The sequence below is a fragment of the Trichoderma breve genome, chromosome 1, assembly GCF_028502605.1.
Source record: "Trichoderma breve strain T069 chromosome 1, whole genome shotgun sequence".
Lineage (NCBI taxonomy): Eukaryota > Fungi > Ascomycota > Sordariomycetes > Hypocreales > Hypocreaceae > Trichoderma > Trichoderma breve.
The window spans coordinates 512,812-540,035 of record NC_079232.1 but is presented as its reverse complement, the minus strand read 5'-3'; the positions used below and the strand labels follow the sequence as shown (position 1 = coordinate 540,035).

Genomic DNA, 27,224 nt, shown 5'->3' with positions numbered 1-27,224 from the left:
TCATTCCAGATCACATAAACTACACACTGAAAGCTCCCCTGGATATCATGATATCGCTTTGTTATTTCATCTAATTATTTTCACTACTTTTTACCCACCCATTAACGCCATTATGAGATACTCTATTCATCTTCAGCAGTTATTCTTCATTCAACAATCCATCCTTTGCCCGCCACCTTCTTCTGCTTCACCTTCTGCGCCGGCAGCGGCCATCCCTGTCCCGCGGTATTCTCTGCCCTCAAATACGGAACGACCCAGCACTCCCGCGTCGTCGCTCCATCGGCTCCCAGAGCCTGAGCCTTGACCTCCTTGATCGGCTTTCCATAGCTAATGAGCGGCGTGCCCTTTGCCAGACCAGCAAGCTGACCGCCCGTCACGTCGGTGAGCGCATGCATTCTCGTCTTGGGCTTCTTCTCCGAGTCGAGTGCGCCGGACGGTGTAGCACGCTGGAGGAAGGCGTATACGATATACTCGGGGCATTCCTGGGGACTGACGTGTGCGAGCGAGGAAGTGGGATGGATGTAGACACAGGGGTTTTCGCCGCTGCCGGGTCTGTTGAGAGGGATGAGCGGGATGTAAGGCACGTCGATTGCGCGACGAGGTTTTCTGAATTGCTCGGGTGGGTTGGGTGCCAGGTCTGCGCGGATGGCGACTTGGTCCAGGAAGCCGGCTGCGGTCATTTGCTTCAGCGCGCTGACTTGCTTCGGTGAGGGAGGGTCTAGTTTTTCTTGATATTGTAGTGCAGCGAAGGAGGGGATATTTGTGCGTAGTAGATCTGTGATTTGCTTTCGCAGCTGCTGGATTTCTTTGAGGACCTTGTAGCGGACGAAATGGGTTTCACACCATTGCTCGGTTGGCTCGTGTGCAAACTCGCCGACGACTTGGAGAAGCTTGATGGCGTCAGACTTGTCGTCCAAGAAGCAAAAGTTCTTGTGAACTTGGTTAAACAGTCGCCTGACGTTTGCCTGGCGATCTTCGGCAATAACATCAGCAGCAGTGCGGATTGCTGTATCTTCCTTTTCAGCGAGAGCTGGAATAGCCTGGTTCTCTGCGAGGTAAACTTCTGCTGCGGAGAGTCCAGCTACGAGAGCAATCGTATATGGCAAACAGTTGTGGAGGTGTCCAACGAGCAAGATTCTTGCAAATCGAGGCGACAGGGGGAACAAGGACATTGTTGTTCCCACCTTGGTAACCTGGCCGCTGGGAGATATGGCAGAAAGATATGTGAGAAGCTTTTCGGCTTTGGCGAGCATTTGTCGGTCGGGGGGTGTAGGAAAGGGGAAGTTGACGACGTTTTGTAGGTTCATCGCCTTGAGCTGCAGCACGATGCCTTCGATGGGCATCCGCAGCAGTTCGGGATCTGAAAACTCTTGGAAATCTCTCTCGTAAACAGCCGATGAATAGAGTCTGTAGCAGTGACCAGGGCCCGTACGTCCGGCACGACCCGATCGCTGACTTGCGCTGGCCTTGCTGATCCAGCCAATCTCGTAGCTCTGTACACCGCTGAGGCGATCGTAATTCCGTTCTTTTGAACGTCCACAGTCGAATACAAATCGAATACCGGGTATAGTCAAACTGGTCTCAGCAACGTTGGTTGCAAGGATAATCTGCCGAGTTCCTTCGGGAACCTCTTCAAAGACTCTCAGCTGCTCTTTGACTGGAAGCAAAGAGTACAGGGGCAGTACCTGCATCTTGAGAGGAACAACCTCATCATCTTCCTCTTCAAGTTTAAATTCGTCATCCCCTTCTTCATCAGACTCGATGCCATCCACATCATCAAAGTCATGCTCATCAACGTCGCCAAAATCGAGATCTTCAACTTCGACTGGCGCTTCGGTCGCTGAAATCTTTACCTTGGGGCCCTCAGCTGACCTAGGGCCGCCGAAAGCCGCCTTGAGTTTCTTGCTCAATTGCAGAATCTCATTGCGGCCCGTCAGGAAAACCAAGAAGCCGCCAGGTGGCAGTTTCTTATGGCCTCTGGTGATTTTCCGGAATGCTTCTTCCACGTAATCATGGTGAGTACGACGCGCAAAGTGGATAGTTACAGGATGCTGTCGTCCTTCGACCTCGACAACAGGTGGTGGTGTGGAAAACAGGCTGGGGTTCATTGTCATGTCCTCTATTCTTAGAGTGGCAGACATGATGATGAGTTTCAGGGGCTTAATCGTTGGGTCCTCCTGTGACAACTCAGTTCTGAGTTTAATGACTCGACTGAGCATTCCAATCAAGATATCGGTGTTGACGCTTCTCTCGTGAGCCTCATCGATGACAATGGCCGAATATTTTCGTAGTGTGATATCCTGGGCAACCTCTCGAAGCAACACACCATCAGTCATGAACTTGATGGCAGTCTTTGCATCAACATTGCCTTCAAAACGGATCTGATAGGCTACCGCACTTGAGTGGTCTCCAAGCTCATCGGCAACTCGCTTGGACATACTGACAGCAGCAACCCTACGGGGCTGGGTGACGCCAATTAGTCCTGGTGTAGGCGAATCAGGAGATCCGTAACCCGCCTCATACAAGAACTGAGGCACCTGGGTAGTTTTTCCCGAACCAGTGGAACCACAGATTACAACGATGTCATGGTTGTGGATTGCCTCCATGAGCCTCTGTTCTTCAGAGACGACTGGGAGCTTCATACGAGCCTCTTCGATCTCGGGAGTTCTCACAACAGCCACGCTAAAGACTTTTCTTGACGTTTTCTCGGTGACTTGTAATTCCATCGGTAAAGGGTCTTGTTCGGGTGCTCTAGGAACGAAATTTTCAGGCTTCGGTATCTCTAGAACGGCTGAGTTTGCATCCACCGGCTGGTATCCAAGCGCCTCGTTTCGTTGTTGATTGGCCCATGCTTTAAAGGAGGACGACCTTTGGCTCTTTTGTTCTTCGTCTATCTCCTCTTCATCTTCCTCTTCCTCGCTTGTTTCTTCTTCGGATTCGGAGTCATCATCGTCTTCGGAGCCTTCGTCTGAGCTGCCTTCGGATTCTTCTTCGTCAGAGTCATCATCATCTTTCTCAGCCTTGTCGTCATCGTCGCCACTGAAACCGTTCCATTCATCATCATCTCCTGATTCTTCGGACTCTTGTTGCTTCTCTGCGAGGAGTGAAACCTTGGTCTTTAGCCCTCCTCTTTTCTGTCGCTTCTGAATCACCGGCCGGCCTTCGTCATCTAGTTCGAGAGGCCGCTTCAGGCCGGTTCCAACAGCAACGGCCGGTGCAACTGTCTCTTGGGCGGACGGGGCAACGGGTGTCGGTACATCAGCATCGGGCTGTGCTATAGGTGCAACTGCATCGTCTGACATGTGCGCATCGTCTTCGTCTTCGTCCGCCTCCTCATCAACCTCAGGTCGCTGCTCAAAAAGAATATTTTCCGCCGAGGACGTGGGATCGACACCAGCTCTGTGTTCTCTTAGCGCACGAGACAACGCCTGCTTCTTCGTTTCGCGACCCTGTCCCAGAGATTTACTACTCGAAAACAGACTCGTATCGATCTTTCTCTCCGCGAGCTTCGCCAGCAATTCGCGGTTCTCGTCCTTGCGCAGCTTGTTGTCAATGTATTTCTCCAGACGCTTCGCCTTCTTTCCACTCATTTTTTCTCCATCCTTCTTCAACTCCTCCTTCATGCGAGCCTTCTTCTCCTCCAGCTCCTTCTTCGCGGCCGGCAGGATTTCCTGGTTGGTGTCTTCGACCTCATGGCGGGCGCTTTCTTTGGCTCGCTCACGAGCCAGCACCTTGTGCTTTCTCTGTCTGGGGACGAATTTAGCCATTTTGAGGCCTTTTTATGGTGAAGATTTATCGCATTACGCTCAATGCTGAAATCTCAATGGCGCCGTTCAAATCGCAGCGCTATCGCGAAATGCAGAGGCCGATAACCAGAAATTTTGGCAGATAAAGAATTTTGCCGCCACCGACCGCCAAAGTCTCAACACGGATTGAGAATAGTGCGGGGACCACTCGCACCTAGCTCCATGAAGCTCAAGTGGCTTACCCTGGACGAATCTCAGACAATTCAAAAACGGCACATTCACAATGGCAACAACAATAGATATAAGAGAAGACGCTTTCCCAGCTCGGAGTCGATCAGCTTCTGGATTAGTCAATGGCGTATCAACAGAAGTCACATTGCTAGAGTTTTCGGATAAGATCTTAATCACAATTAGCCAAGAAGGGCGACTGGCGCAATGGGTATGTTGAGATTGACAGAGCTTCACTGAAGGGAGGATACTGATGAGATGGCAGATTCAAGTCCCCATGATGGGGACCACTGCGGGCATAGTTGACATGGCCCTTCCAAGCAGCGGCCACGGTCTGCTCCCTGCCACTCATCTCGCCCCAAAGACGCTGCTTGGGGGTGGAGGCGACGACAGAGAAACCCTTGGACAGCTCTACGCTTCACAAATTGCCAGCCACATTTCCTTGAAGTCTCCCGAGGAGAGACGGACGCTTGTATTCGGATTTGGGCTCGCAAAAGCTGAGAAGGAACAGGAAACTTTTTTTGATCTCTTTGAGCTGGCTCTCAAAGTGTTGTAACGGATGTGCTACCGGTAGAAATGGAATGAAAGACTAGGATTTCACACGATGACAGCAAACATCCTGCAAACTGCTCTGACACTGATCCCAGAAGCACCTGATGCACTCGTCGTCAAAATACATCTGAATCTATCTATACTTTAAAGCCAGAAGACTCATCGAAAAGAAGGCAGAAACCTAAAGATATTTATACCACTTCGCCGATCCAAGAAAGAAAGATGCCGATAGGCTTCTCTGCCTACTTCTGCCGTTGACGTCGCTTCTTCTTGGGTACTGGGATTTCATTGTCGGCCAATGCAGCCTCGAACATGCAGTCTTCTAAAGTACATTTATCCTGATCTCTACGCGTTTTCAACAGATGCCAGCATTCTACTCTCTCCCGAACCCCAGGGCGCAGAGACAGGATATAATCATAGACTACGGAGGACGAGGGTTCAGGGTCGTAGCCAAGTTCAACGACTAGATTATGAAAGTAGATGTTGTATTCGAGAACGGGCCTGGTTCCTTGACGGGCATTTTGGTATTTTGTGAGCGTTCGCCACCTGGCCGAAGGGTCCTTGAAGAGGTTATCCATGTCTTTCAAGATTGCTTCCAATGTGGCAGCCGAAGAGACAGGGACCCCGTCGGTCTTTGAATACTGGTCAATCTTCTTGGATAACGTCCATTTTTTAGCGGGACCAGTTGTGTTCTGGAGGACAGCTGTGGCGAGCATGTCTCCCGGTACGGCTCCGTTCATAGCAGCCCAGTTTCGTATGTCGGTTTTCCATCGTGGATAGTCAGAGATGGTTCCGTTAAACGGCCTGGGCTTATTTCCTGTGAGTTTCTTGTATGACTTCCAGGCGGCTTTGCGTGTAATCTCCAGCAGGTCTTTCCAGGAGTCATCTGCAGTGCAGACTTTCCCGAGAACTTTAGCCAGCTCATTCTTATGCTCACATTGCGAGCTGGAGGTTTCCTGGGCTTTGGCGACAAGCGAAGCAACGGTACTGGACAATGCGTCGAACGTGTAGGAGCCGCTGGGGCGTAAGTTTTCGGGAATAGATTCCCACAGTTTGAGAAGACCGTCTTGTGGGGTTTCAGCACCCATCGTGTGAGCTTGAGAATTTGCTCAAAAGAGGGCAGCTGGATGAGTGACTGAGTTGAGTCCAATCAATGCAAGGTAAACCCCTCACAGGTACGCAGCATCACGAATAATCATTGGAACAAAAGGCAAAAAAATAACCTGGACGAACGGGGAATCGAACCCCGGACCTTTCCCATGCGGGAAGGCAACTGAAGCGCTGCCGATGCTAAGGGAAAATTATACCACTAAACCATCCGCCCATGATTGGTTGAAGGGCCTGTTCCATATTTTTATCTATACAGAGTACATGCACGGGTTTTCAGAGAATTCAATCCACAGGCACTTATACCACTCTTCCCAAACGTCACCAGTCAAATAGAGATCAAATAGAGCATAACAAACATTATTCATAAATCATGCATCTACCTCATAATTATCATCTAAACAAACTGCCTATATCTTCACAACAGAGGAAAGTTGAGCAAAACAGCCGACGAATCCGGCACCTCAACCGTAACCTGTCCGTTGCGCACAACCGCAGTCTCTCCCACAGTAACGTTATGCAATCTCACAGGCTTGCCCTTTGCAAGCTCATAGTTATAACTCCATCCATCAAAGGTAATACCAGTAATAGCATCGCTTCCATTCGCCAACAGACGCTGCACGCCAACATGCGCTCCGTTGCGGGCACCGCTCACGGCGAAAGTGTACGTCTGGCTAGGACGAGGGGGAGGGTTGGGAACAGACTCGAGACCCTCGCCGTCGACGGTGGTGTTGTATCCGCGCATGTTGAGGACGGTGAGGCGAGCGAGGTGGCCCTTGAGGAGGCCGCTCGAGTAGTGAGCTGCGTAGGCGGCCTCGTAAGCACTGGCCAGAGGGATGTTGGTGATGCTGACGGGGAGGAGCTCCTGGTTGCCCAGCGTGGCAGCGACGGCGATACTGCCGTAGTAAGGAGCCTTGGTGCCTCTGGAGGCTAGGTCGGTCTCAACAGGTTGCCAAGCTTGGTACTGTTATGATGGATCAGTCATATGTGTCTTAATATAAGGATAAATTCAGACTTACACGGTAGTTGGTACCCATATGCATGTGGACGCGCTTGAAGCCCACCGAAGCGGCATAGAGGTTAAAGTCAATGCCCCAGAGCGCGGCTCCAAAGGTGTTGGATAGACCAGGTCGGCCTTGGTTGTAGAGAGAGTTGCACTCGCCAAAGATGAGGGGAGTGGCTTTTTGGGCCGCAGCAGTGGTAAAAATGGCATTGTACTCTGGGAGATGGCCCTGGACAGAGCTTACGGTCCTGTTGTGGTTCATCAGGGTGCCCTGCAGGGTGACGCCAAGGGAGGTGGCGCCACTGATGTAGCTGTTGTTTTTATCAGTACGGATTCATCTTGAAGGGGAAAATATACGGAAACTTACTTGTGAGTTGAGAAATACTCAATGTTCTTGTTCTTGTCAAGGCCGTCCTGGAAGGCGAGGGGTGCCTTGAGATGGTTGCCAGTACCGGCAAACGAAGGAGCCATAAACTTGGGACCGCCGAAAAGAGCCAAGGTTGGGCAGTGCTTCTTGACCTGCTTCGTGATCTCGGCCGTGCCATTGAGCCACTGCCAGGCATATGTGCTCTCGTTCCAGTTCGAGGGGCGCACAGGGCCCTGAGCCGAAGTCGAGAAGAGATCAGGCTCATTGCCGTACTCCCATGTGTATATGTTGCCGTGACTAAGGGCTTTGCAGGCCAAAGGAACCGTGTCGGCGAGAGTCTCCCATCCCTCTGATCGGTTGGCACCCAGTCCAAGGTTGAAGCCGTGAGAGAACTGGACACCGGGCCAAGTGCCGTAGGACTCAAAGTAAGCGTCACCAATGTGGATGGTGGTCGGGTAGTCGGGTGATCTGCTGGGATCGACGATACCGATCAGAGATGCCTTTTGGGAAGCATTGTAGAGCGCGTAATCTTGGGTGTTGCCACCGACGCGAATATACGGCTTGTGTCCTTGAAGAGCCCCGAGGTTGTTGATGAGGTTGTATGAGAACGTATTTGGGGACGACTTGTTGCCTGTAGGAGAGAGAATTAGACCCAATTGACTATTTGAATGGAATTTATCCATGAGGTTATCTTACCGGCAAATTCAGGGAACGAAGCAAACTCAATTGAGTAGCTCACGAAGCCATCGAGAGGCTCGCCATTGGCATTGGGCTGCGAGGGAACGGTATACACGTCGGCCGCGGCGGATGAAGCGGCACCGAGCAGCGTGACGAGGGCACTTTTTGTCAACATGGCGTAACCGTCAAAGATGTCCCAAGAAAAAAGCAGCTTAAGAGAGAAAGAGGAAGTTCCAATTGTCGAGATGCGGTGATGATGCCATTTATATAGCCTCGCCCCCCGCCCCCTGGGGAGCCCTATTGCTCGAAGCTTGGGACCCGGATGAGCTTTTCTTTTTCGATATTACTTAACACTTGATTCTGGGGACCTTGTTCCTACATTTTGCGTCTCCCCGCATAATGTGGTGCAACCCTGTCCCTTGCTAGTCGATGCATCGGTTCATCTCGGCCCTGAGGGGATTGTCACATCACCTACCCAAACGGGAATATGACGATGATGGCTTGAGTCTTGACTTTTTTTTTTCTCAGCTCCATCAGTAACGGCGGGCCAATCCGAACGTTGTTTATTCAAGGCGGTGTCCCATCTCCCCCCTTTTTTTCTTTGTTGATGAGTGGTGAATATGCAAGTAAGACAGCAATTGACATACTCGTAGACCGCCCAGCGTCTGCTGAAGAACCAATTGACCGGAACAGACTCCGACAGCTGTTCGATGCCCGTATGCCAGTAGTGAGTGACAGTATCCCTGGAGACAAAAAGCCCAAGCGAAGCTATATCCGTTGGCCTATCCACCTCTCGGGCCGAATCATGTTTTCTCCCGCCAAGCGTCGCAACAGCGAGATTCCGCGAATGGGGTGTCGAGCCGGTTAAGCTTCCCCGCGATTCGTTCAAGCTCTGGAAATATAGTAAGAGGATAATACTACGTAGTAGCAGTATGTAATCGTGAATCCATGGAATCCCCGCACGGCTGGTTCTGCCTATTGTTCTGCCCTGACAGGGCTGAGCGGTAGTGGCGTGTTTGTCGTATGTATGTGTGTAGGATAATAATCCGACACCGCTTATACATACTGGCGGTACTGCAAATTGAGGCTTTGATGCTGCAAGGTGAGCGTTATGTAAGGAGTAGAAATGGCGTCATCCAAGGTGGTATTTCTGTCATATTGATTACAATTGAGGATTTGCCTTGCTCCGGGGAGACTCGTAGCGATATTTAAACCGCTGGATTGCCTCCGCGAAGCTGATTTTGTACTTCTTTTCGATGCCAAGTTCACCATATTCGGTAGTTGATGCGAGGTACCACTACCAGTCCATATAAGCTGACGTAAGTTAAACGGATCCTCGCACCAGAATTCTTTCTAACATTGCAATTAGCGGTGCTTCGATTGGCTGGAAAAATAAAGATACAATTAAAGACACGATGGACAGCAGGGAGAACAGCCGTCAATTGGCTGCGAAAAAGATTCAATTGCTACAATCGCCATGTGCCAAACAATGAGCCTTTAGTGGCCCTCGAAAGAGATACCCAGATTGTGCGTACCGAGTACATGATCTCACGCGAGAGAGGCCATACAAACACGGGTACCTCGGATGGAGCGTTACGCCAACGTTAGCAGTAGCTTCTGCGGGATAAGCCATGGACTAAGCGAATCCGAGAAGGAGTTGAGCCTAATCAGCTGATTGCGTCACTCGGTGTTGCGATGCGAGTTGTCGTTTATGCGGAAGCTGTATAAATTCTCTCAGCTGAGACAAAACGAGGTTCTGAATTCTCTTCATGATTGATTGAGCTCACGCAACTTGACGAAGCAACTGCTTGTGTCAATGAACTGTTCCGCCACAGCTTATGAGAGAGGACTTGCGTGTAATTGAGCCCAACTCGGCAACTCTACTTCAACAACTCACGACAACCAATTCAATCTCAAGAGACAGAAGGAGAATAAGAAGGAGAAGAGAAAGAAAAAATCAGATTGAAGCCGCCAAAACTCATCAGCCATGTCTCGCTACTTCCCTCACACACCATACGCTGAAGACCAGCCTCTCTCCCACGTCATCCTCACAACTCACGTCCTCACCCGCGCCGTCACCACCGGCAGCATCATCGGCCTCGTCATAACCAGCGTCCGCCAATCCATCCCCTCACTCCGCCGTCCCGGCCCTCTATCCGAGAAACTTCTCCTTTCAGCAACCCGCAGCACAATCATCACCACCGCCATCGTCGGCGTGGGCCTCACGGCGCGGATGTGGGGCCGGGAACCCATCGAGTGGCAAGATCGGAGCTGGAGATTGCTGGAGAACAGGGGCCAGCTTGAGACGGACGACTGGACGTATGGAGGCATGGGAGGGGCGTTGCTGGCAACGGGTTTGATGGGCGTCAGGGGAGCGGGAGGACCTGCGAAGTTGGGGTGGCGTGGTGTTGCTGGGGCCGCGGGGATTGGGAGCGTGGGAGGGATGATTGGGTATATGGCGTGGAGATATGGCATCAATGGGGGCAAGTTTGTTGAAAAGGACAAGAAGGGGGAGAGGAAGGGCATTTGAGGCAAGCTGGGTGAGGCGGAAAAGGGGGAGCAAGGATGTTGCTGTAATAACACAATTTGTAACAATAGTATGGCACAGCGAATGGACACACTTGAACTCATCTCACGGAGACTCAAGGAATAATTTGATGAGATTGTAATATCATTTACAGTTTGACTTGCAAATCTAGATATCTACAGCTTCGCCCGTGGCTCCACCAGCTCTTCAATCTTCTGGTACTGGTAAAAGTGTTGCAGACACTGCGGATTCAAAAGCGTTCCGCTCGGCTTGATCGCCCTGCCCGAGATGATGCTCTTCACCGGCGTCTCGACCTTTTTGCCATTCACAGTAGTCTATCCCACCAATACATGTCAGCATCTCACATACACAACAACCTGGGTAAGAATAGAGGAAAAGAAGAAGAATAACATACCGGTATTTCGGGAATCTCAAAGACATACTTGGGCACATGTCTCTTTGTCAGTCCCTCCGCAATCGCATCCTTTATCCTCCTCACCAACTTCAAGTCCAACGTAAGCCCCGGCTTCATCAAGACAAACAACACCACCCGCTCATCCAAATCCTGCTGCCTCCTCTGTCCCACACATAAACTATCAGCAATCTCAATCGGGAAGCACCTCTCCAGCACCGCATAGATATCCGCACTGCCAAAACGAATGCCGCTCGGATTCAGCACACCATCGGACCGGCCCAGCATGAGAACCGCGCCCGTATGCGGGTTCATTGCGCAAAAGTCGCCTTGGGCCCAGGCGCCGGCGAAGCGCTCAAAGTATGCGGCTCGGTATTTCGGTCCCGGAGCCGGACCGGGGCCGTCGTTCCACAGGAAGACGGGCATGTTGGGGAAGGCCGCCGTAGCAACGAGATCACCGGGCGTGCCATGTGGGAGGGGAGTTCCGGGACTACCTTCGGGGAGATCGTGGTCGTAGGCGGCGATGGGAATTCCAAGAACAGGACCTTGGCAGCCACCAACGTAAACAGGGTCAAGGGGGTTTTCCTGGCCAAAACAGCCGGCCTGTGTTGAATAACCATTAGCACAGGGAAGACGAGAAGAGAGATGATGCAGAAAAGAAAGAAAACTCACGATATCTGTCCCGCCAGAGATGTTCGCCAACTGCGCCCTCTTCGGAAACGCCGTATCGTAGAACCACTCAAACATCTGGTCCGGCAACACCATCCCCGTCGAAGTCACCATCCTCAAGTTCCCCAAATCAAACTCCTCCCGCGGCACAACCCCCCTCTTCATCAACTCCCCCAACCACCGCGGACTCACCCCCATCACCGTCACCTTCTGCTCCTCCGCAATCTTCAGCAGCACCTTTGGATCCGGCACCAGCGGCGATCCGTCGTACGCAACGCACCGAGCGCCGTAAATGGTTATGGCCACGCTCGACAAGTACATGATCCATCCGGTGGTGGTGTATTGCAGGCCTACGTCCGTGGGGCCGTAGTTTCGGTGCAGGACGTCTCTGCTGGAGGAGATGAAGACGGTGCCGACTGCGTGGACGAGGGCTTTGGGCGTGCCTGTTGTGCCGGATGAGTAGACGATGATGGAAGGGTCCATGAATTCGACTCTCACGGCTGCGGGACGGGATTTGTTGGCGCCGGCTTGGAGGAAGCTTTCGAATCGTTCTGTCTTGGGGATGGAGCTTGTGTCGAATGGTTTGGCGAAGCGTTGGATGATGATGAATGATTGCAGGTTGTCGCATTCGGACATGCCCTCCATCATGCCGCGAATGTTGGGTCTCAGATCGATGGTCTTGCCGTTGTATAAGGTGCCATCGTCAAAGAAGACGAACTATAACCAACATCAGTCTCATCCCAATCACGTCTCACAGTTCTCCAGATCAAACCCCAAAAGACATGAATATTCGATCTCACCTTTGGATTCACCTGCACTGCCCTCTGCAGCAACCCACCGACTCCCATATCAGTCGAACTGCTACTAAAGATTCCACCCAACCACACCGTCGCCATAAACACCACATACGTCCTATACGAGTGTCCTCCAACAATAACCACTCGATCCCCTTTCTGCAGCCCTCGTTCTTTCAGCGCTGCCGCCAGTGCCGCAACATCCTGGCGTAGCTCTCCCCAGGTAACATGTCGAATGTCGGTGTTGCCCTCTCGGACCTCTGTGAATGCAATCTTGTCGTCTTCTTTGTTTAGCTTACACAGGGCTTCAGTTGATGACGATGAGGTATCTCGTGAGTAGAGTGCGTTTTCCGCCCAGTTCAGGCGCACGCCTTCGAACCATCGCGGCACTCCGGTTATGGGGATGGATTCGTCCACTACGCGAGTGTATGTGCCCTCATGGATGTAAGGTATGAATTCCCAGAGTTGCCGATAAAAGTCGCTGCGGTGTGCGCATGACCATTTATAGAGTTGAGTGAATGACTGTGAGAATCATCGTGAGCATGGGCTCGATATAAAGATACGTCTACACCTTATGCCGAACTCGCTAAATAGTAATCAACACTGACCTGCAGATTCAGATTATATCTCTTGTTAACATCCTGCATGAACTGCCACATGCGGGTGCTCTCGCGGTCAGGATGCTCCCACAGCTTCCGCGGCAACTTGTCAAAGTTGGTGCTAGCCATTGCGTCGTCGTATTCTAAGGACTTCTCTCAAATCAAAAGTGAAATGTAATAACAATTGCTCTAATCAAGTCTCTCTAGATTCAACAAATCCCATTAAAATATATACTATGCACTCTCCTCTTATATAGCTTAAACAAGAGGAAATGAGCCGAGGCACCCACACACACCCAACCTTACACCCAACAAGCCGCCAAACGACGAGCCCCTCCCCTCTTTTGTATCAATTCCGGGCTTCTCCTCCTCACCGTCTTTCCCCTGCTCGGTTTTTCGACACAAAATTCATCTCTGCATGCATTGTCTCTCTTAGCCCCGACCAATTAACCCCGAATCCCACGCTGACACATGTATGTACGGTAATACGAACAAGTGGTTCCTGGAACCTGTCATCACCTTGTTTTTTCCTCTCCAGAATTCCCTTATCAAGAACCCGGATGGAACCTCGGCCCGTTGTGGGCCGTGGTGGCTACGAGTTTCCACGCTGGAAAATGCGGAGGAGATCGACCGGGTTATTTAGTTGAGGCGCCATCGTTTTTTCATTTGCCAGTGGAAAACTAGGAACTCTTTGGCCCGAAGCCGGAACCCGCGCGGGCGGAGATGCTGGAGGCAGTTGATTGGAATTGAAAGACTACATACTGGAGCATTTCGGTTAGAACAATGTCAGCAAGCGAATGCGAAGAAGCTATTTCATATGCATCGATCGACTAGGGTGTTCAGCGAGATTTGGAATACTATCTTGAGCTCTAGTCTAATAGCTGGACTAGATCCTCCATGTCAGCTTTACAAATCTTGACAAATGATGGTTTATCTCAACAGCCAAAGAGATGGAGGGGAAACCCGAGTCATGCCTAAGGAAAATAAGAGACAGCTGTGCCTACTATAATGAACACGCGCCCGCGACTGTAGCTAAAAGTTCTACCAAGTAAACCAGTGCTTGTGCATTTCCTCCAGATGGATGTTATTATCTTACTGACATTGGCCCTTTGAAGATAGTCTCTTCGTTTCTCACGTTTCTAAATATCAACATTGCTCACGATTTTGGATTACGTCTTTTACACAACAAAGCACGTTCGACAAAGCCGTCAATAAATCAGCAATTAATATTAATTCTTCAGCATCAAATCATCTTCCCATTTCACTTCGTCCTCATCAACCATTGAAAAAAATTAATCGTAGAGATTTTTTTACCAATTCTATGCTCTTCCTGAACTCATAACTGAGCCTGTAAACCACATTTCTCATCAACAATAATTCCCAGTAGCCTGTCATGACGCGTTCCGCCTCTTCCACCCAGGCCTAGGGAAAGTTAAAAAAAGAAAAATTGGGGATTAATACATGATAAGCAAAAGTAAAAAAACACGAAATCCTCCCCCCTTCCTCAAACGCCTTGCTGAATGTCATCGCACAAAGGTTGAGATTCTCCATATTCGTCTCCCTCCCCTTCTCACCTCCATCTGATATATCCGATTTCAGCTTTATGTCAGATACATCTGGAAAGAAGTAGAAATAGAAATAGAAAAAAAATGAAAATATGGAAACAAGAAAGAAAAAAGACCATCTATGTTGGACTTAAAGATATGGCATCCACAATGCATCGCACTGCGCCAAATTCATGGGGTTTACAGCCTTGGCGATAGCGTCAATGACTGTTTGGTTTGCAGGCAAATTGCCCGACGGGTTGTGGGCGAGGCTGATGGCACGCTTCACTATCGAGTCGCTGTTGAGCTGCACTGAGTCGCGTAGCTGGTTTTCGCTGATTCCGCTGCGGTGGCTATTCATCAGCCAGAACATCATCTCGTCCCTCACAAACAAGGTCAGCGCATGCTCAAGCTCATGCTCCGGCTCCGTCAAGCACCGTGCAATGGCCATAACTGAGCAAGCGAATATTCCCTCCATGGCCAGAGGGCCCATGAGAGTCTGCAGGTTTGGCGTCAACCGGAAGGGTACTGGCTCTGGGTTGTGGAAGAACGGCTTGGAAGCGCTCATAAACGACATGAGCTCAGAGCCCCAGATGTTGCCCGACCCACGAGCAATGTTCATCTTGGCCGGGTATCGGTTATGCATGTACAAGATGTAAGTCATAAACGTCAACGCCGACAGCTGGTATGAGAATTGTCTTCGGAACAGCCAGAACTCGGCAAATTGTGGGAAGGCCTGTTGGAAATACTCTAGTGCCACCGTCGGCGGCACCCACTTCTCCTGGATGGCATTGAACACCTCCAGTCGCGCCGTGGGCGTTAATTCGGGCTTGGTCTGTTGATTTCTTGCGTTAGCCATCGTCTTCGCCAGACATTCTCCCTCTGCGGAATAGCTTACCTGTCCTCCCTTGGACTCGAGCACGCCTCGAAGTTTCTCCAGCGTAAACAAAACCGGCTCATCCTTCGACATACCCATACGCCTACAGTGGTCTTCGTAGACTCCATGCAGCGTAATGTATGAGGTATCTTCTTGCACGATTCTTATGTGTGGTGCCAAGGGAACCATCAGCGGTAGGGTGAACTGCAAGTCTCGTCGCCGGCTCTCCTTCTTGCGACTCAGAGTCTGGTTGAGATGCCTAAAGAGCTGTAGAATCTTTTCCTCTCGGCGACAGTGTCTAGCGGCCGGATGCTGCACAGCCCATGAGTGAATGCTACCATCGTGACCACGCATCTTGAGTCTGCGATACGAGGCATTAACTGAGCGTATTAAATCGACATTGGGCAGGAATCGTTCTATCCGAATAAAGTCCTGGTTCTTGTCCTTGTGCTGAAGATATTGTCCAGGAATCTCCACCTCATCAAACTTTTGGTATCGGAACTCGCTGAGGTGGGGTGAAAAGGCTTCGAGAGGCGTGTGCACGATCCGACGATCCAGCTTCTCTTCAAATTTGGTCCTCCAGCGCCTCAGCTTGTGGATGTACTCATACATGGTCGGCTTCACCTCGACAAAATCGGCCTCAAACGACTTCTTTATATGGTTGGGCAAGATCGTCTCGGCAAACCGCGTAATGTTCGTCTCCGTGGCAGAGGGAAGCTTGACGCTCTTGGCAAAAGACGCAGGGGTTCTGCTCACGTACGTCAAGGCATCGTTAAGCAGTGCGACAATGAGGCGGTATGCATCTTCGTCTGGAGGACATTTAAAGTGCTTTTGAATCTGATCAACCATAGTCTCCATGGACAGCGCCAGCAGTGGGAAAGCCGTCTTGAGCACTGACATGACTTCCTCAGTCAATTCCCACGGCGGTCTCTTCTGGTTTTGAGCTGCTGGCTGGGCCTGCGCTTGACCACTTTGAGCGAGAGCCTGAGATTGCTCTTGGCCTGCCGGTGCCGGTGCGGGCGTTGCTGATGCCGTGCCACCATTCGCCTCGCCATTCTCCGTCTTAATGTGAGCTGCATCGCCACCACTGGCGGTACCTGGGCGTGATGCTGCTCCCTCAGCCTTGGGCGCTTCTTGTTTTGTCTGCAATGGGGAAGCAGAGCTGGGTTTGCCGTTAGCTGTAGCGGATTGACTGCGTAGTCGTGCCTTCTCCTTCGCTTCCTGAGTTTTCTTGATAGCCATCATATCTTCCCTGTTTGTCCTGAGTTGGAAGTAAAGAGCCTGGGGATATGACTTTGCGATTCCAAGAAGGATCTGGTAGACACGTGGAGCCTCTTTGTAGCCCAGGCCCGTCAATAGCTGAGGAATGAACGAGATCCAGTACCATGTTGGAGTCTCGCCTTTGAAGTCGTCGAATCCAGCAGCAATAGAGCCCTTAGCATCGTCCAAGCTGAGGAGCCATAGGATCCTAGAGAGGAGCTTTCGTGACTTGGCACTCTTGTAGCTGCTTGCGGCTTGGAGGTAAGAGGTCAGAGCTTGTCTGGCTGCATTTACATCCAAAGGATCCTCCTTGAACTTTCTGTCGTTGAAGTATCCCCACTCTGCCCAAGCCTTGGCCGCTCCAATGTCGAAATAGAGCGCGGTACCGTAAGCTGCGTCGGCCTCCTCTTTAAGCTCGAGTTTCTCGAGGAACATGCCCTTCAAGGTGTAGAACTCGGCTTTCTGCTGAGGATTGAAATAGTTCAAGTTTGTATTGTTGATGACTTCCAAACCGCTGTTCAGTTCCTCTGGGTTTTCGTAATGGCATCGGGCTTGCTCCCGAAGTTTCAAGAATGCCTCCTGAATTTCTATGTTTGGAAGCGTGTAGATGCGGCTGAGTTGGTTGATGCAGACTTCCGGTAGGCTGTGCTTGCGTGCGACATGAGCGAAGCGGTTGATGATCCAAGCTGTCTCGTGGAAGCCACGGTAGGCGAATGAAGCCCCTCCTGCATTTTGCTGGCCTTGCTGTGGAAGCAGCTGGAGGTATGTCTGGTTGATGAGGTTGAAAATGTGTTGCCTCCAAGTTACCAAGTCTTGCCAAGCTGTGATGTCATCCCAGATGTTGGGAAGACGATCACGCCAGGCGCCGAGCAGCAGCTTGAGCTCTCCGGATTTAACATCGAGGTTAGATGCATTAGTGTTGGCCAAACTCTGACAGATGACACTGGCATCATGCAGCTCCACCAACTGTTGGAAATTCTGGAGCAGAGGGATATGGGCGTTGGTCAATCGAACCGGAAGCTGATGCCATTTCCTAATGGACAACTGTATAGCTTCGTCGCACACGCGCGCAAAGTCGGTTGCCGCCTCTTGCTGGTTGTGAAACTTGAGTAGAGACATGAACGCCTGGAAGAAGGCTCGTCGCGGCGTGGGGGCATCCATGACTCCTTTGATGATGTTGTCCAGAGCCTCGCGGTGCTGCTCGTCCTGCCACATTTCCGTGTTGCGCCAGGCGCATTCGAGAAGTAAGTCTTGGAAATTCTCGTGCTTGGCAAAATCCTGCAGGATCTCCCATTGCTGCAGCTTTTGAGCACAAAGGACCCAGTGGTCCTCCCAGATCATGTATTCGGCTTGAGAGAACGGGATCACGCCAGTTCTGGCTTTGATCTGTGCTGTCTCGTACAGTTTCTGAGCCTTGTCCCACATTCCATTCTGCTCGTATGAAAGACCAGCGTTGGTCTCTACAAACTGAGAACGACGACGCCAAGTCCCGTAGAAAAGATCGTCTTCCTGCAGAGATGCGTAGAGATCCACCAGTGCATCGAGATTGCTCTCGCGGACAGTGGCCGAATCGGGCCCCGGTTTAATCGATGCATTCTCGAGCTGTACGAGGGCTGTATACCAAGCATCGTACGTCTTCGCCTCAAACTTCAAGACATGCGGAGGAAGTCGACACTCTGGCCAAGTCTTTGCGGCTCCCTCTATCAAGGACTGAACAACATTGGGACGCTTCTCTATTTGACGGCTATGGTAGTCTTTTGTGAGAAGCGCGACCATGCCGCGCTGGAGCTCTGGCCTTTCATCTCGCAGAGTGGCAGACCAATACATTGGGAATACGACCACCCAGAGTTGATGAGCCAGCGGGTTGTCGATATGCTGTAGTTGTGTCAACGGCTCGATAATATCTCGGACCTTCACATCTCCCAGCTCGGCCATGAATCGCCGATGGCTAGCCATGAGTGTCTCGAATTTCTCGTCAACCATGTTGGTTGGCTCTCTCGTATCCTTGTCTTTGGGATAGACTGCAGCCAGCTGAGATGGGGCGATGACTTTGAAATCATCAGCATGGAGCTGTATGTTGGTATTCATTTCCACGGCTCCCAGCAAAAGGTGGTTGGCCTGGGCAAGCCAGTAAGAATCCGCAAGAGTATCCCAATTTTGCGACGTCAACACGTATGAGAGGCGGATGCTAGCTGTCTTGGACAAGCTCTTGTCGAAAATCGCCATGAAACGATTTCGCATTTCCGCATCAACAGCTCTTGTGCCAATGAGAAAAGCGTGCTCCATCCGTACTGTCAACTCCGTCCGGGTAATCTTGGGATCCTCGTAGATGCGAATCACCAACTCCAGAAACTTAGAAAGCATTGTGGGATCTTGCCTGTGCTCGAAGGACAACATCTTATGAAGAACCGCCGTTTTTTCTTTAAGTGTCGGCCAGGTACCTTCAGATCTAAAAACCCAACCTTCTACCATGCCCAAAATTTCCGTGCAGAGCTCAATGTGCATGGATTTTTCAACAAGAGTCGCCAAAACGCTTAGGAAAGGTCGTCGATTGTCGCCTAGAGTTTCCATCCTCAATGCCACGACTTGGATCTCTTTGATCATCAGTTTAGTTTGCATCTCAAGCTCATACGCAGAGAGCTCCCCAGTGGTGCCGTTGGCTTCTTGAGTGCGTTGGACACCAGTTGCCTGATTCGCCAAGGCGCTGTAGTGCTGTACATGCTCTCGTGCATGCTTGCTCTGCATAGCTTTCATAAGCGAAGGGATATGTTGATCAATGATGGCAGGCTTGCGATTGCCTAGTGACCACAAGATGTTGACACCCGAAACGTAGAGATTGCTGTTCATCTGCTCTGTTGCTACCTGTGAGAGGTAGGCAACAATTTCAGATGTTTGAACCTCGGATTCACCCTCAGCATCCGCGTCCTCCATAGGCGTATCTTCAGGCACCGCATCGAGAATTCGTCGAACGATGGACTTCAGCTCTCGTCCATCATCGTACTCCTTGTCAGCGAGGTGCAGACAATCTTGAACTTCTGGATTTTCCGACTTGAGACATTTCTCCAAGACCTTTTGGATTGGAGCGATGCTCCTTTGTATCCACTCGTCCGACTTGAAGTTCAGAAGAATGCGGACCACTTGCAGCGTATTGATGATGTTGGTGAGGAACTTTTCGTCGTATTTTTCCTTATCAGTTGGATCAGCGTTAAGAGCCGCCTGTGTCCTATCGTGAGCAAGGATAACATCAGTGACGTTGGGAAACAAGTCGAGGTCGAGGTCTCCCCAGCATTGGGGTTGTACGAGGTTGTAGAGAAGCGCCATGGCTTTCTTGCAAAGCTCCGTCATATTGGGTCCGGCCTGCGGAAGAGCACCAGCTGGGGATCCACGGGGCTTAGCCGATGGCAGTTGATACCTTTCGTTAAGCTGCGCAATGAACTCAACCAAGTATTTAACCATCTTGAGGCGGAAAAGCGGTGGGATTTGATACTCTGGTCGATCCGCTGTTTGCCTAGTTGCCGAGGGGGATGTCATTGGTTGATCGCCGCTGTCCAGCTTTCGTTTCCTCGAAACCGGCGACTCAGATAGCGATCTCGTCGTCAGAAGAGGTGATGTTTTGCCCTCGATCCGCCATTGTTCCCAGGTCCAAATCAGCCACATCATGTTCAGGGCGAGCTTTTTACTCTCATGAGAAGGGTTTGGCGGTGCAGCAACCTTTCTCAAGGACGTGATGATGAGAACGGCGTACTTATCGCGAGCGTCGTAGAAAAGTTCAGGATGCCGCACAAGGAAATGGAAGATGCTTGTCATCTGCTGCATGTTTTGGCCTTCGTCAGCCAAGATGCGACGCGGTGCTACGGCCCATGGTGTGCTCCTATCATTAGGGCCCGTGCCACAGCGTTTGGGCAGAACCGGAGCAATGAGCTCCAATGCCTGCGTCACCAGTGCTCGGCCCTCATTAGAATTAGTCTTGAGTAGCGACAAGTATACCTGGCTGACGATCTTCGGAGGCGTTTCGTAGTGAGCAATGAAATACCCTATCACGACGTACGCTGCATGCTTATTGATGATGTCGTCTAGGCGTATAAATGTCCACCCAAATTTGATAATGTCTTTGCGTGCCTCTTGGAGTGTTGCGTGGTAATATTTGACAAGCATTGCCGACAGTTGGAGCACCTCAAACCGTATGTGGTCGATTCCTGGCTGGGCCAAATCATCTGGGGTCATCTCGGGGTGTACTTTCCAGATCTTAGTGCTCACGGCATCGATGATCGATCGATCCATCAGCCTCTGAACCCTATTCTGTTCTGACTGGCCCCAATGCCGCATGACATCTGTGGCGACAATCGGATTAACAATGTAGTGGAGTAAGAAGTATTTTGTTTTATTCGACGCAGTCTTCCCTGAGTAAGTTTCAAGGCAGCGAAGGAACGTCGATTTCCAAAACTCCATGGAGTCGCTGCAGATGATCTTTTCGTAGATGAAGGAGAATAAAGGCTGAGTCGAACGAAGCTCCTCGGCGGCAACGGACTCCACCAAGTTGAATAGAGCATCCAAGTCTCTCGGTGATCTCTCCAGAGACTTGACGAGAATATTCATCAGTTGCTCGGCGGCTTGATAACCAGGCAGTCGCACAAAGGCTGGAAGCGAATAGCCTCGAATGTTTGCTTCGAGGTCTCTCCCAATGGCTTTCAGCCAGTTGAGGTGTTCCTTCTTATCCATCCAAGCACTAGAGGCTGGGAATTGGCCGATTGAGTGGAGAATGTGAATCGTGTTGACAATGGCAACGTATTTCTTTTCGTTGTTCTGCCCAACAATCTCGTTGCATTTTGCGATCAACCCTTCCAAATTTTCCACGGCAGTCTCCCTCAACGGCGTGCTGTCTGGGTGTAGGAGAACTTGGGCTAGAAGTCGGCCATATTTCAGATCATCCAGCTTACCAAGTAGATAAGCCCAAATTTCTTTGGGATACCGGTTCAAGTATAGGAACATTGGCAACCGGAATGGACTCTGATGAGTTCGTCGAAGCCGCTCTTCAAGCCCGAGGAAGCAGTCAATTAAGCGGTCTTTGAACGCTTCTGCTGGAGCTGGTAGAAGATGGAAGATGTTGAGAATAGCGGTGATGACCTTCATTTGAGGATGTTGCTCAAAAAATGTGAATGAGATTTGCTGCCACGCATTAGGCTCAACAATTGACTCTATCTGATCGAGCAAGCGAGCGCCTATCTCGACCTTGAAGTAGCTTGTCAGAAGCTTCAAGAGCCTTGACAAGTTATCCAGCCCATGTGTATTAAGTCTTTTTGGGTCCGATAGACTCTGCAGCACAGGGCGCAGGCCGCTCTGGAGCAAGTCCTTGGGCAGACGTCTGTCAACGGCCAAGACCGACTTCAAGGCATCGTTTGCCGCCGCGATCGTTGGCTTTGATTCGGAATACAGGCATTTGAAAAAGACTGAAAGAATCTTACCCTTGGTCGGGTTGTTGGCAAATTCCTCAAACGTCATCGCAGTGCTGAGAAGCTTGATACAAGAAACTCGCAAATTGACGATATGTTCATGCGTTCTGAACTCTGCAGGTTTGTTAGCCAAGGATTCGTCGTTTGCGTCAGCCAATGCGAGCGACTCCATAAGCAGACGATTGAGATTCTCGTCAAAAGTAACCCAGTCATTTTTCAGTCCCATATGATATGTCATGGCATTGATGTATCCAATCTGTATCGGGAAGGGAAGGGCACGAAGAGGTTTAGCGTAGATAGGCTGAAGAAATCTTTCTTTGTAGGGCTCGACGAGCTGCCACACCTCACAGCCAGCAGCTTTCGCGATAAGCTCCAGCGAATTTTTAGCTGTCTCGCGGACAAACTTGTTCATATGAGAAAGCTCATTGTTGAACTGCATACAGATTTGGGCGAGGCGGGGCTGCTTGGCCTGCGGTTGACCAGGTTGCTGCTGGATTGGCAGGGCATCTTCCTTCTTGATGTTCTTAGTGATACGCCTGAGCAATACTTCCAGACTTGTCTGTGCAAGGCATCTCGTCTTTTCCGGGAGGTCCAGCGGCATATCCTTGATGACGTACATCAGAGCGCGAATGAATTCAGTCTGCTTAGACGTCACCCAAGCATCGCCCAAGTCAAGCTCTGTGAGCAAAAAGTTGATGCCAAGGCTCCCCCCCGTCTTTGTGAACCACTCTTCCTCGTAGCAACTGTGGCAAAAGGTATTGCTTAGGTGGTTAAAGAGATGGAGACGGCCGACATTGCTCTCGGAGCCAAGAATGAGAGCCGTGCATTTGTAAAGTTCCCGGATCGCCTGCTGCGCCGCTTCCCGGACGTCTGGGTGATCTGATGCCAAGGATTCGACGATTGCATCCGACAAGACACGGGTGTCAATAGTTAGCGGACCTTCGCCGGCTTTCGGGTCAAAGGGGTTATAGTTTCGCTTCAGGTCGATCAAAGATCTGCCCACTTCAATGAGAACGAAATGCCGGCACACGTCAAGTAGAAAGGCGCCGGATTCCTGCTTAACATCTGGTATTGACTGCGAAAACATGACCGCCTTGAGCAGTTTCTTGGTGATTTTGTCTTGCTCATCTTTCTTGGGGATAGATTTTTCACGGCTCGACACTTCGAATGGAGCGAAGTTGATATCCATCTTGCGATTCAAGAAATCTTGTGCCTGGAGTCTAACAATGCGAGGGAAATCTTCGGGAAGCTGGTCGAACCCGATACGCAGCTTCAGCTGAGTCTTGATAAAATGAATGGCCTGTTTCTTGTAGTACTCGTCATACTGCCGATTCTGGGCATTAGCCTTATTGTGCCGAGGAACCTCCATCAGCTTTTGTATTGCAAGATCGATGCCCAGATCAGCTGGAAAGGCTCTGTCCTTCTTGGAACCGATGAGTCGCAATTCAAAGCTTGAGGCATCGTCGGCATAGTTGGTATATGTGAGAGGAACAGCACCCGTCATGAATTTACGATTTCTACCTCCAAGTTTTCCCAAGATGCGCATGGTGGTATGCGCATGAAAGTGGCTGTAGGGGTGTGGTTTTAGATGATCAAACAGGGCAGTCATGAGCTCATCAATGACAGGTGCCATGATGGGATCGAGATAATCTGCCGTCAGATTGTCGACACAGAGCTCCAACGTTCGGAGGCCCTGCCCAACAAGGTCCGTGCCGGCCCGAAGAGCAACTACCAATGGGCGCATGAGGAAACTCAAATGAGGCAGCAGGTGACTGAGCCGCGCCGGGACGGTAAGGCATAGCTCAACGTAGAGGTCTCGCTCGGACGGTTTTCGTGCAGCCATGAGCAGATTGTTGAGAACATCCAGCAGCATCTCCAGCAAGGGCAATATCTGCTTATAGAGTTGCTCAAACTTGCCACCACCGATGCTCCTAAAAAGGGACCGTAGCAGAAGGAAGTAGTTCATAGGCTCCTCTGCTTTGGTCGACAGCTCTATCGACTTTGTGACAATGCTGACCACGTGAGGCAACAGAACTTGTTCGTTTTGTGTGGCGAACAAAGTCACCGCCATAAAGGCGAGTTTGAAGAGCCGCAACAAAATGGACGATTTCTTAACGTCCGCAGAGCCAACCTCGTCAATTCTTTCCATGAGAAACTGCAAGAGCATGCCGCAAAAACTAGGAGATGTTGCCTCGCTGGCAAGGAAAAACTGAGGTATGTGGAGCAGAGCTGTGTGCTCGAAAATCATGTCATAGAGATGCGGGATCTCCTGCTGGAAGACTTCATGGAAGGTTGCTGGGTCGATGCAGTGAAAGACGGTGGCGAATGTTTCCAAGAGGTCTTTTTCTTCCTTACTACTGGAGACCATATAGAAATTTGCCATGTATTCGACCGGTGATACATACTGATTCTCAGTAGCCGGCTTCTCAATCTCATAGTATCTGAACACATAGGCGCCCTCTCGGAACAACTTGATAATCACGTTTACCTCTTCTGCGGTGAAACCGTAGGCGACCTCTTGCCAATGCGGTGGCGCATTAGCAGGGTCAATCGGCGTGCCAGTGTTACACGTTCTCAGCTGGTAGAATGTGTTCTTCAGTCCATTCATAAGGTTTCTGAAGAGAAATTTATTATCTCCGACAGGGTCGGCTCCTCGATCTCGGGGATTCGAAATTTTGATGGGCACTGCTGAAAAGATGTCGGTTTCATCCCAATCCGGCGGGTGCTCCTTATCAGCAAGATATGATTCAGGTGCACCAGCTTCAGCCTGCTGGTGGTACAGCTTTGAGAGCTTGACGGCATTCGGATACTGTCGATTCATGGCGGCAAATTTGTCTCCAATTGCGTTGAGAATCATCATCAAGTAATGTCTTGCGTCTACTTTGTTGGGAAGCTTCGCAATGCATTCGGCCATGTTCAGAAGAAGTTTCGCACTCATGGTCTGGAAAGAAGTTCCGGGAAAGTTGTCTTGGAGATTTCGGGTATATACCTCCACCGTCTTGCGAATCTGCTCTGGAGTTAAGGAGTCGCGCACATGGTGAATCAGATCCGCCAGCATACTATACGCAAGGGGTCTCATCGTCTCGTACACGGTTAAGCCGTCTCCCGTCAGTGTACGCTCGTCCAAGAGTTCGTCGATTTTGGGAAGAAAGATCTTTCGGAAATTGTAGTTGATAATGTGTCTGATTGCAATCAAGAGCTCCTTTCGCGTTCCAGATTTCTCCCGGGGGCAATCTTTGAGTAACCGAATGACGATATCGGGTAGTAGGTGTAAAAAGTCTTTCAACTGAGAAGCGTATTGGCGGAGGAGATAGGCCAGGAAGCTCATGGTCTTGATCTGAGCTGTAATGAAATCGCCAAAGGCAGCCCGGTTTTTAATGCCTGAGCTCACGCCAGTGTGTATATCGCCTCTAGCAGCAGCGTCGTCGTGCGCTTGCTTCTGGGCGCTTGCCTGAAGAGATAAGAAGCCCTTAATAAGGGGTACAAATCTGGGTACATTATGGGCAACTGTGTTCCTGTAGACTTGGAAGATCGACACGACGATGATTGGACATTCTGAAAGAACTTTGAAAGATTGCATCCCCTTGAGAAGTGGTCGATTTTGCTGCTGGGGATCCGCACCGAGCTCAGTTACCGAGGCCACGGGAGAGCCCGGCCGAGGAGACTGAAAGTTGGCTTGCGTACTTCCTGGTGTTGACGGTGCACCAGGTTGTGGATTCGGGGCGAGAGATGCATTGTCTAGCTGCTCCATGACAACCTTTTCCATCTGATCAAAGAGCTCCTGGATCAAGTTTAGGAATGGCTGGACTTTGCCCTGCAAAACCTGGTGCTGATGACGCATAATGTCGGAAGTGATTTTGACACACAGGGATGCGTTGTCTTCGTTGTCGGTTCGGACTAGTTGCATGAGCAGATCGACAATCTCTTCGGCGTAAGGCTTGAACGGCTCGGTGGGCGCCATGTTGGTTGGCAGTCGGTGTAGTACCTCGAGGATGCAGTTGCGGAGTTTCTACCATCAACCGTTAGCAAAAACCAACCCCAGCGTATCACACAAAGCTCTCACCTGCTCCGGTGAATTGCTTTGAAAGATGCATGGTCCACGCAAGATGTTTATGAAGATGGGCATTAAACGTTTCAGAAAAGGTTCGTAGATAGGGCCATTGGTGTAAGCGTCTAGGCTGTCGCGCAAGGTGGTCGCGGCTTCCACCTTGAGTCGGGTATCTGTAGATTAACAAGAGGTTAGAAATCAGACATGATGGTAGAGGTATGCGACAAGGTGGAGAGGTGATAGCTTAGAGACAAGCGGGACGAGGTGGCCATAATCGTACCTATATCAGCGGTGCTAAGTCGCTTCACGACATCGTCAATAGTAGTTCCCGACATGGCTGCATTATTGGCGTCCGCGAGACGCAGCTCTGCCTTCCATTCGCGGAAGGTGTGGCGAGGCGATGCGCAAAACGACTAATCGCAGCAAGGCTGAGGTCGAGAAACAAGGACGCGCCGCGATGGTTTCACGATAGTGCGGCAGGACGCCGTGAATCGGCGGAAAATGAGAAAATAAAAGGAATATTCGGCAGATGCGGGCTGATAGAATCCGAAGTCGTCCGGGTATAATGAAAGACTCGAGTGGGGGTGATGGAGGATATGAAATTCAAGATTCGGCCCGCAGCCTTAAAGTCACTTCACGAAGGAAGCTTTAACGTGACGCCTATGAAATTTCCAGAGACGAGCAAAACTGGGCACCGTGGTCGCCAAAACCAATTGAGCTAGGGGCTGCAGAAACTATAATCCGTGGCGCTAGGCAGCCATACGCCCCTCCCGCTGTGGCGTGCGTATAACCTTATCTTATCGATAGGGATCTTATCGATAGGGATCTCATCCCGATCTTGGAGCCCCACGTCAGATTTGCTGACTCCAGTAAGAAAGTCTGATAACCAACCATATATAAGTCTCCGTGCTTCGGAGTGACTTGCTCACTGCTGTATCCTGAGTCTTTCATCTTGGATTGAACAATCCGCCTATATAGTCTCTCATAATTATTGTTTTTCCCCTGTCGTCTATAAGTTCATTATTCCTTCTTTTTCCGGTTCTTTTTTCCCTTTGTGCTGTATCGTCAACAAAGAAGATTCCACAACCCCACTGCCAGAACTGTCTAAACGGCGGGGAAGCTTCGTAATTCTGCCGAGGAGATAACACAGTTGGGAATTCACTATAAAAGGAAACGAAGACAAAGCACGCTGCTGGTATATATTTCTTCATACTTCAAGCCACTATCGTCCCTCACCCCCAAGAGTTCTACTTGTTTCTCGAAGCCTTGTCTCCAGTCCTCGCTTTCAGGACCTCAGCCTAACCTAGACCGCCCAACTTCGAAAGCGGCCACAAGCATCGCAGATTGATACCCCCGATACAAG

At 50.6% G+C, this 27,224-nt stretch overlaps 7 protein-coding genes across 7 annotated transcripts; 2 read left to right on the top strand and 5 right to left on the bottom strand.

The window, feature by feature from the left end:
- Positions 1-146: 146 nt before the first annotated feature.
- Positions 147-3,767, bottom strand: T069G_00189 (helicase associated domain (HA2) domain-containing protein; the record flags this gene model as incomplete). Its single annotated transcript, XM_056167399.1, has 4 exons — positions 147-446; positions 495-905; positions 960-1,691; positions 1,854-3,767. 4 exons carry the CDS (start codon positions 3,765-3,767, stop codon positions 147-149), a joined length of 3,357 nt encoding a protein of 1,118 aa, XP_056032715.1.
- A 262-nt stretch (positions 3,768-4,029) lies between these two features.
- On the top strand, positions 4,030-4,530 carry T069G_00188 (uncharacterized protein; the record flags this gene model as incomplete). Its single annotated transcript, XM_056167398.1, has 2 exons — positions 4,030-4,185; positions 4,240-4,530. The coding sequence occupies 2 exons, from the start codon at positions 4,030-4,032 to the stop codon at positions 4,528-4,530; spliced, it is 447 nt and encodes a 148-aa protein (XP_056032714.1).
- A 238-nt stretch (positions 4,531-4,768) lies between these two features.
- On the bottom strand, positions 4,769-5,614 carry T069G_00187 (uncharacterized protein; the record flags this gene model as incomplete). The annotated part of the gene is made up of 1 exon (XM_056167397.1): positions 4,769-5,614. The coding sequence occupies one exon, from the start codon at positions 5,612-5,614 to the stop codon at positions 4,769-4,771; it is 846 nt and encodes a 281-aa protein (XP_056032713.1).
- Positions 5,615-6,051: 437 nt separating this feature from the next.
- Positions 6,052-7,856, bottom strand: T069G_00186 (uncharacterized protein; the record flags this gene model as incomplete). Its single annotated transcript, XM_056167396.1, has 4 exons — positions 6,052-6,597; positions 6,653-6,947; positions 7,004-7,634; positions 7,700-7,856. The coding sequence occupies 4 exons, from the start codon at positions 7,854-7,856 to the stop codon at positions 6,052-6,054; spliced, it is 1,629 nt and encodes a 542-aa protein (XP_056032712.1).
- A 1,812-nt stretch (positions 7,857-9,668) lies between these two features.
- T069G_00185 (uncharacterized protein) lies at positions 9,669-10,211 on the top strand (the record flags this gene model as incomplete). The annotated part of the gene is made up of 1 exon (XM_056167395.1): positions 9,669-10,211. The coding sequence occupies one exon, from the start codon at positions 9,669-9,671 to the stop codon at positions 10,209-10,211; it is 543 nt and encodes a 180-aa protein (XP_056032711.1).
- Positions 10,212-10,384: 173 nt separating this feature from the next.
- On the bottom strand, positions 10,385-12,811 carry T069G_00184 (AMP-binding enzyme domain-containing protein; the record flags this gene model as incomplete). The annotated part of the gene is made up of 6 exons (XM_056167394.1): positions 10,385-10,543; positions 10,624-11,223; positions 11,293-11,367; positions 11,527-12,006; positions 12,090-12,605; positions 12,692-12,811. 6 exons carry the CDS (start codon positions 12,809-12,811, stop codon positions 10,385-10,387), a joined length of 1,950 nt encoding a protein of 649 aa, XP_056032710.1.
- A 1,566-nt stretch (positions 12,812-14,377) lies between these two features.
- T069G_00183 (FAT domain-containing protein) lies at positions 14,378-26,196 on the bottom strand (the record flags this gene model as incomplete). The annotated part of the gene is made up of 8 exons (XM_056167393.1): positions 14,378-15,061; positions 15,125-16,246; positions 16,310-16,942; positions 16,997-22,200; positions 22,255-25,396; positions 25,448-25,822; positions 25,877-26,034; positions 26,142-26,196. The coding sequence occupies 8 exons, from the start codon at positions 26,194-26,196 to the stop codon at positions 14,378-14,380; spliced, it is 11,373 nt and encodes a 3,790-aa protein (XP_056032709.1).
- Between the last annotated feature and the right edge of the window lie 1,028 nt (positions 26,197-27,224).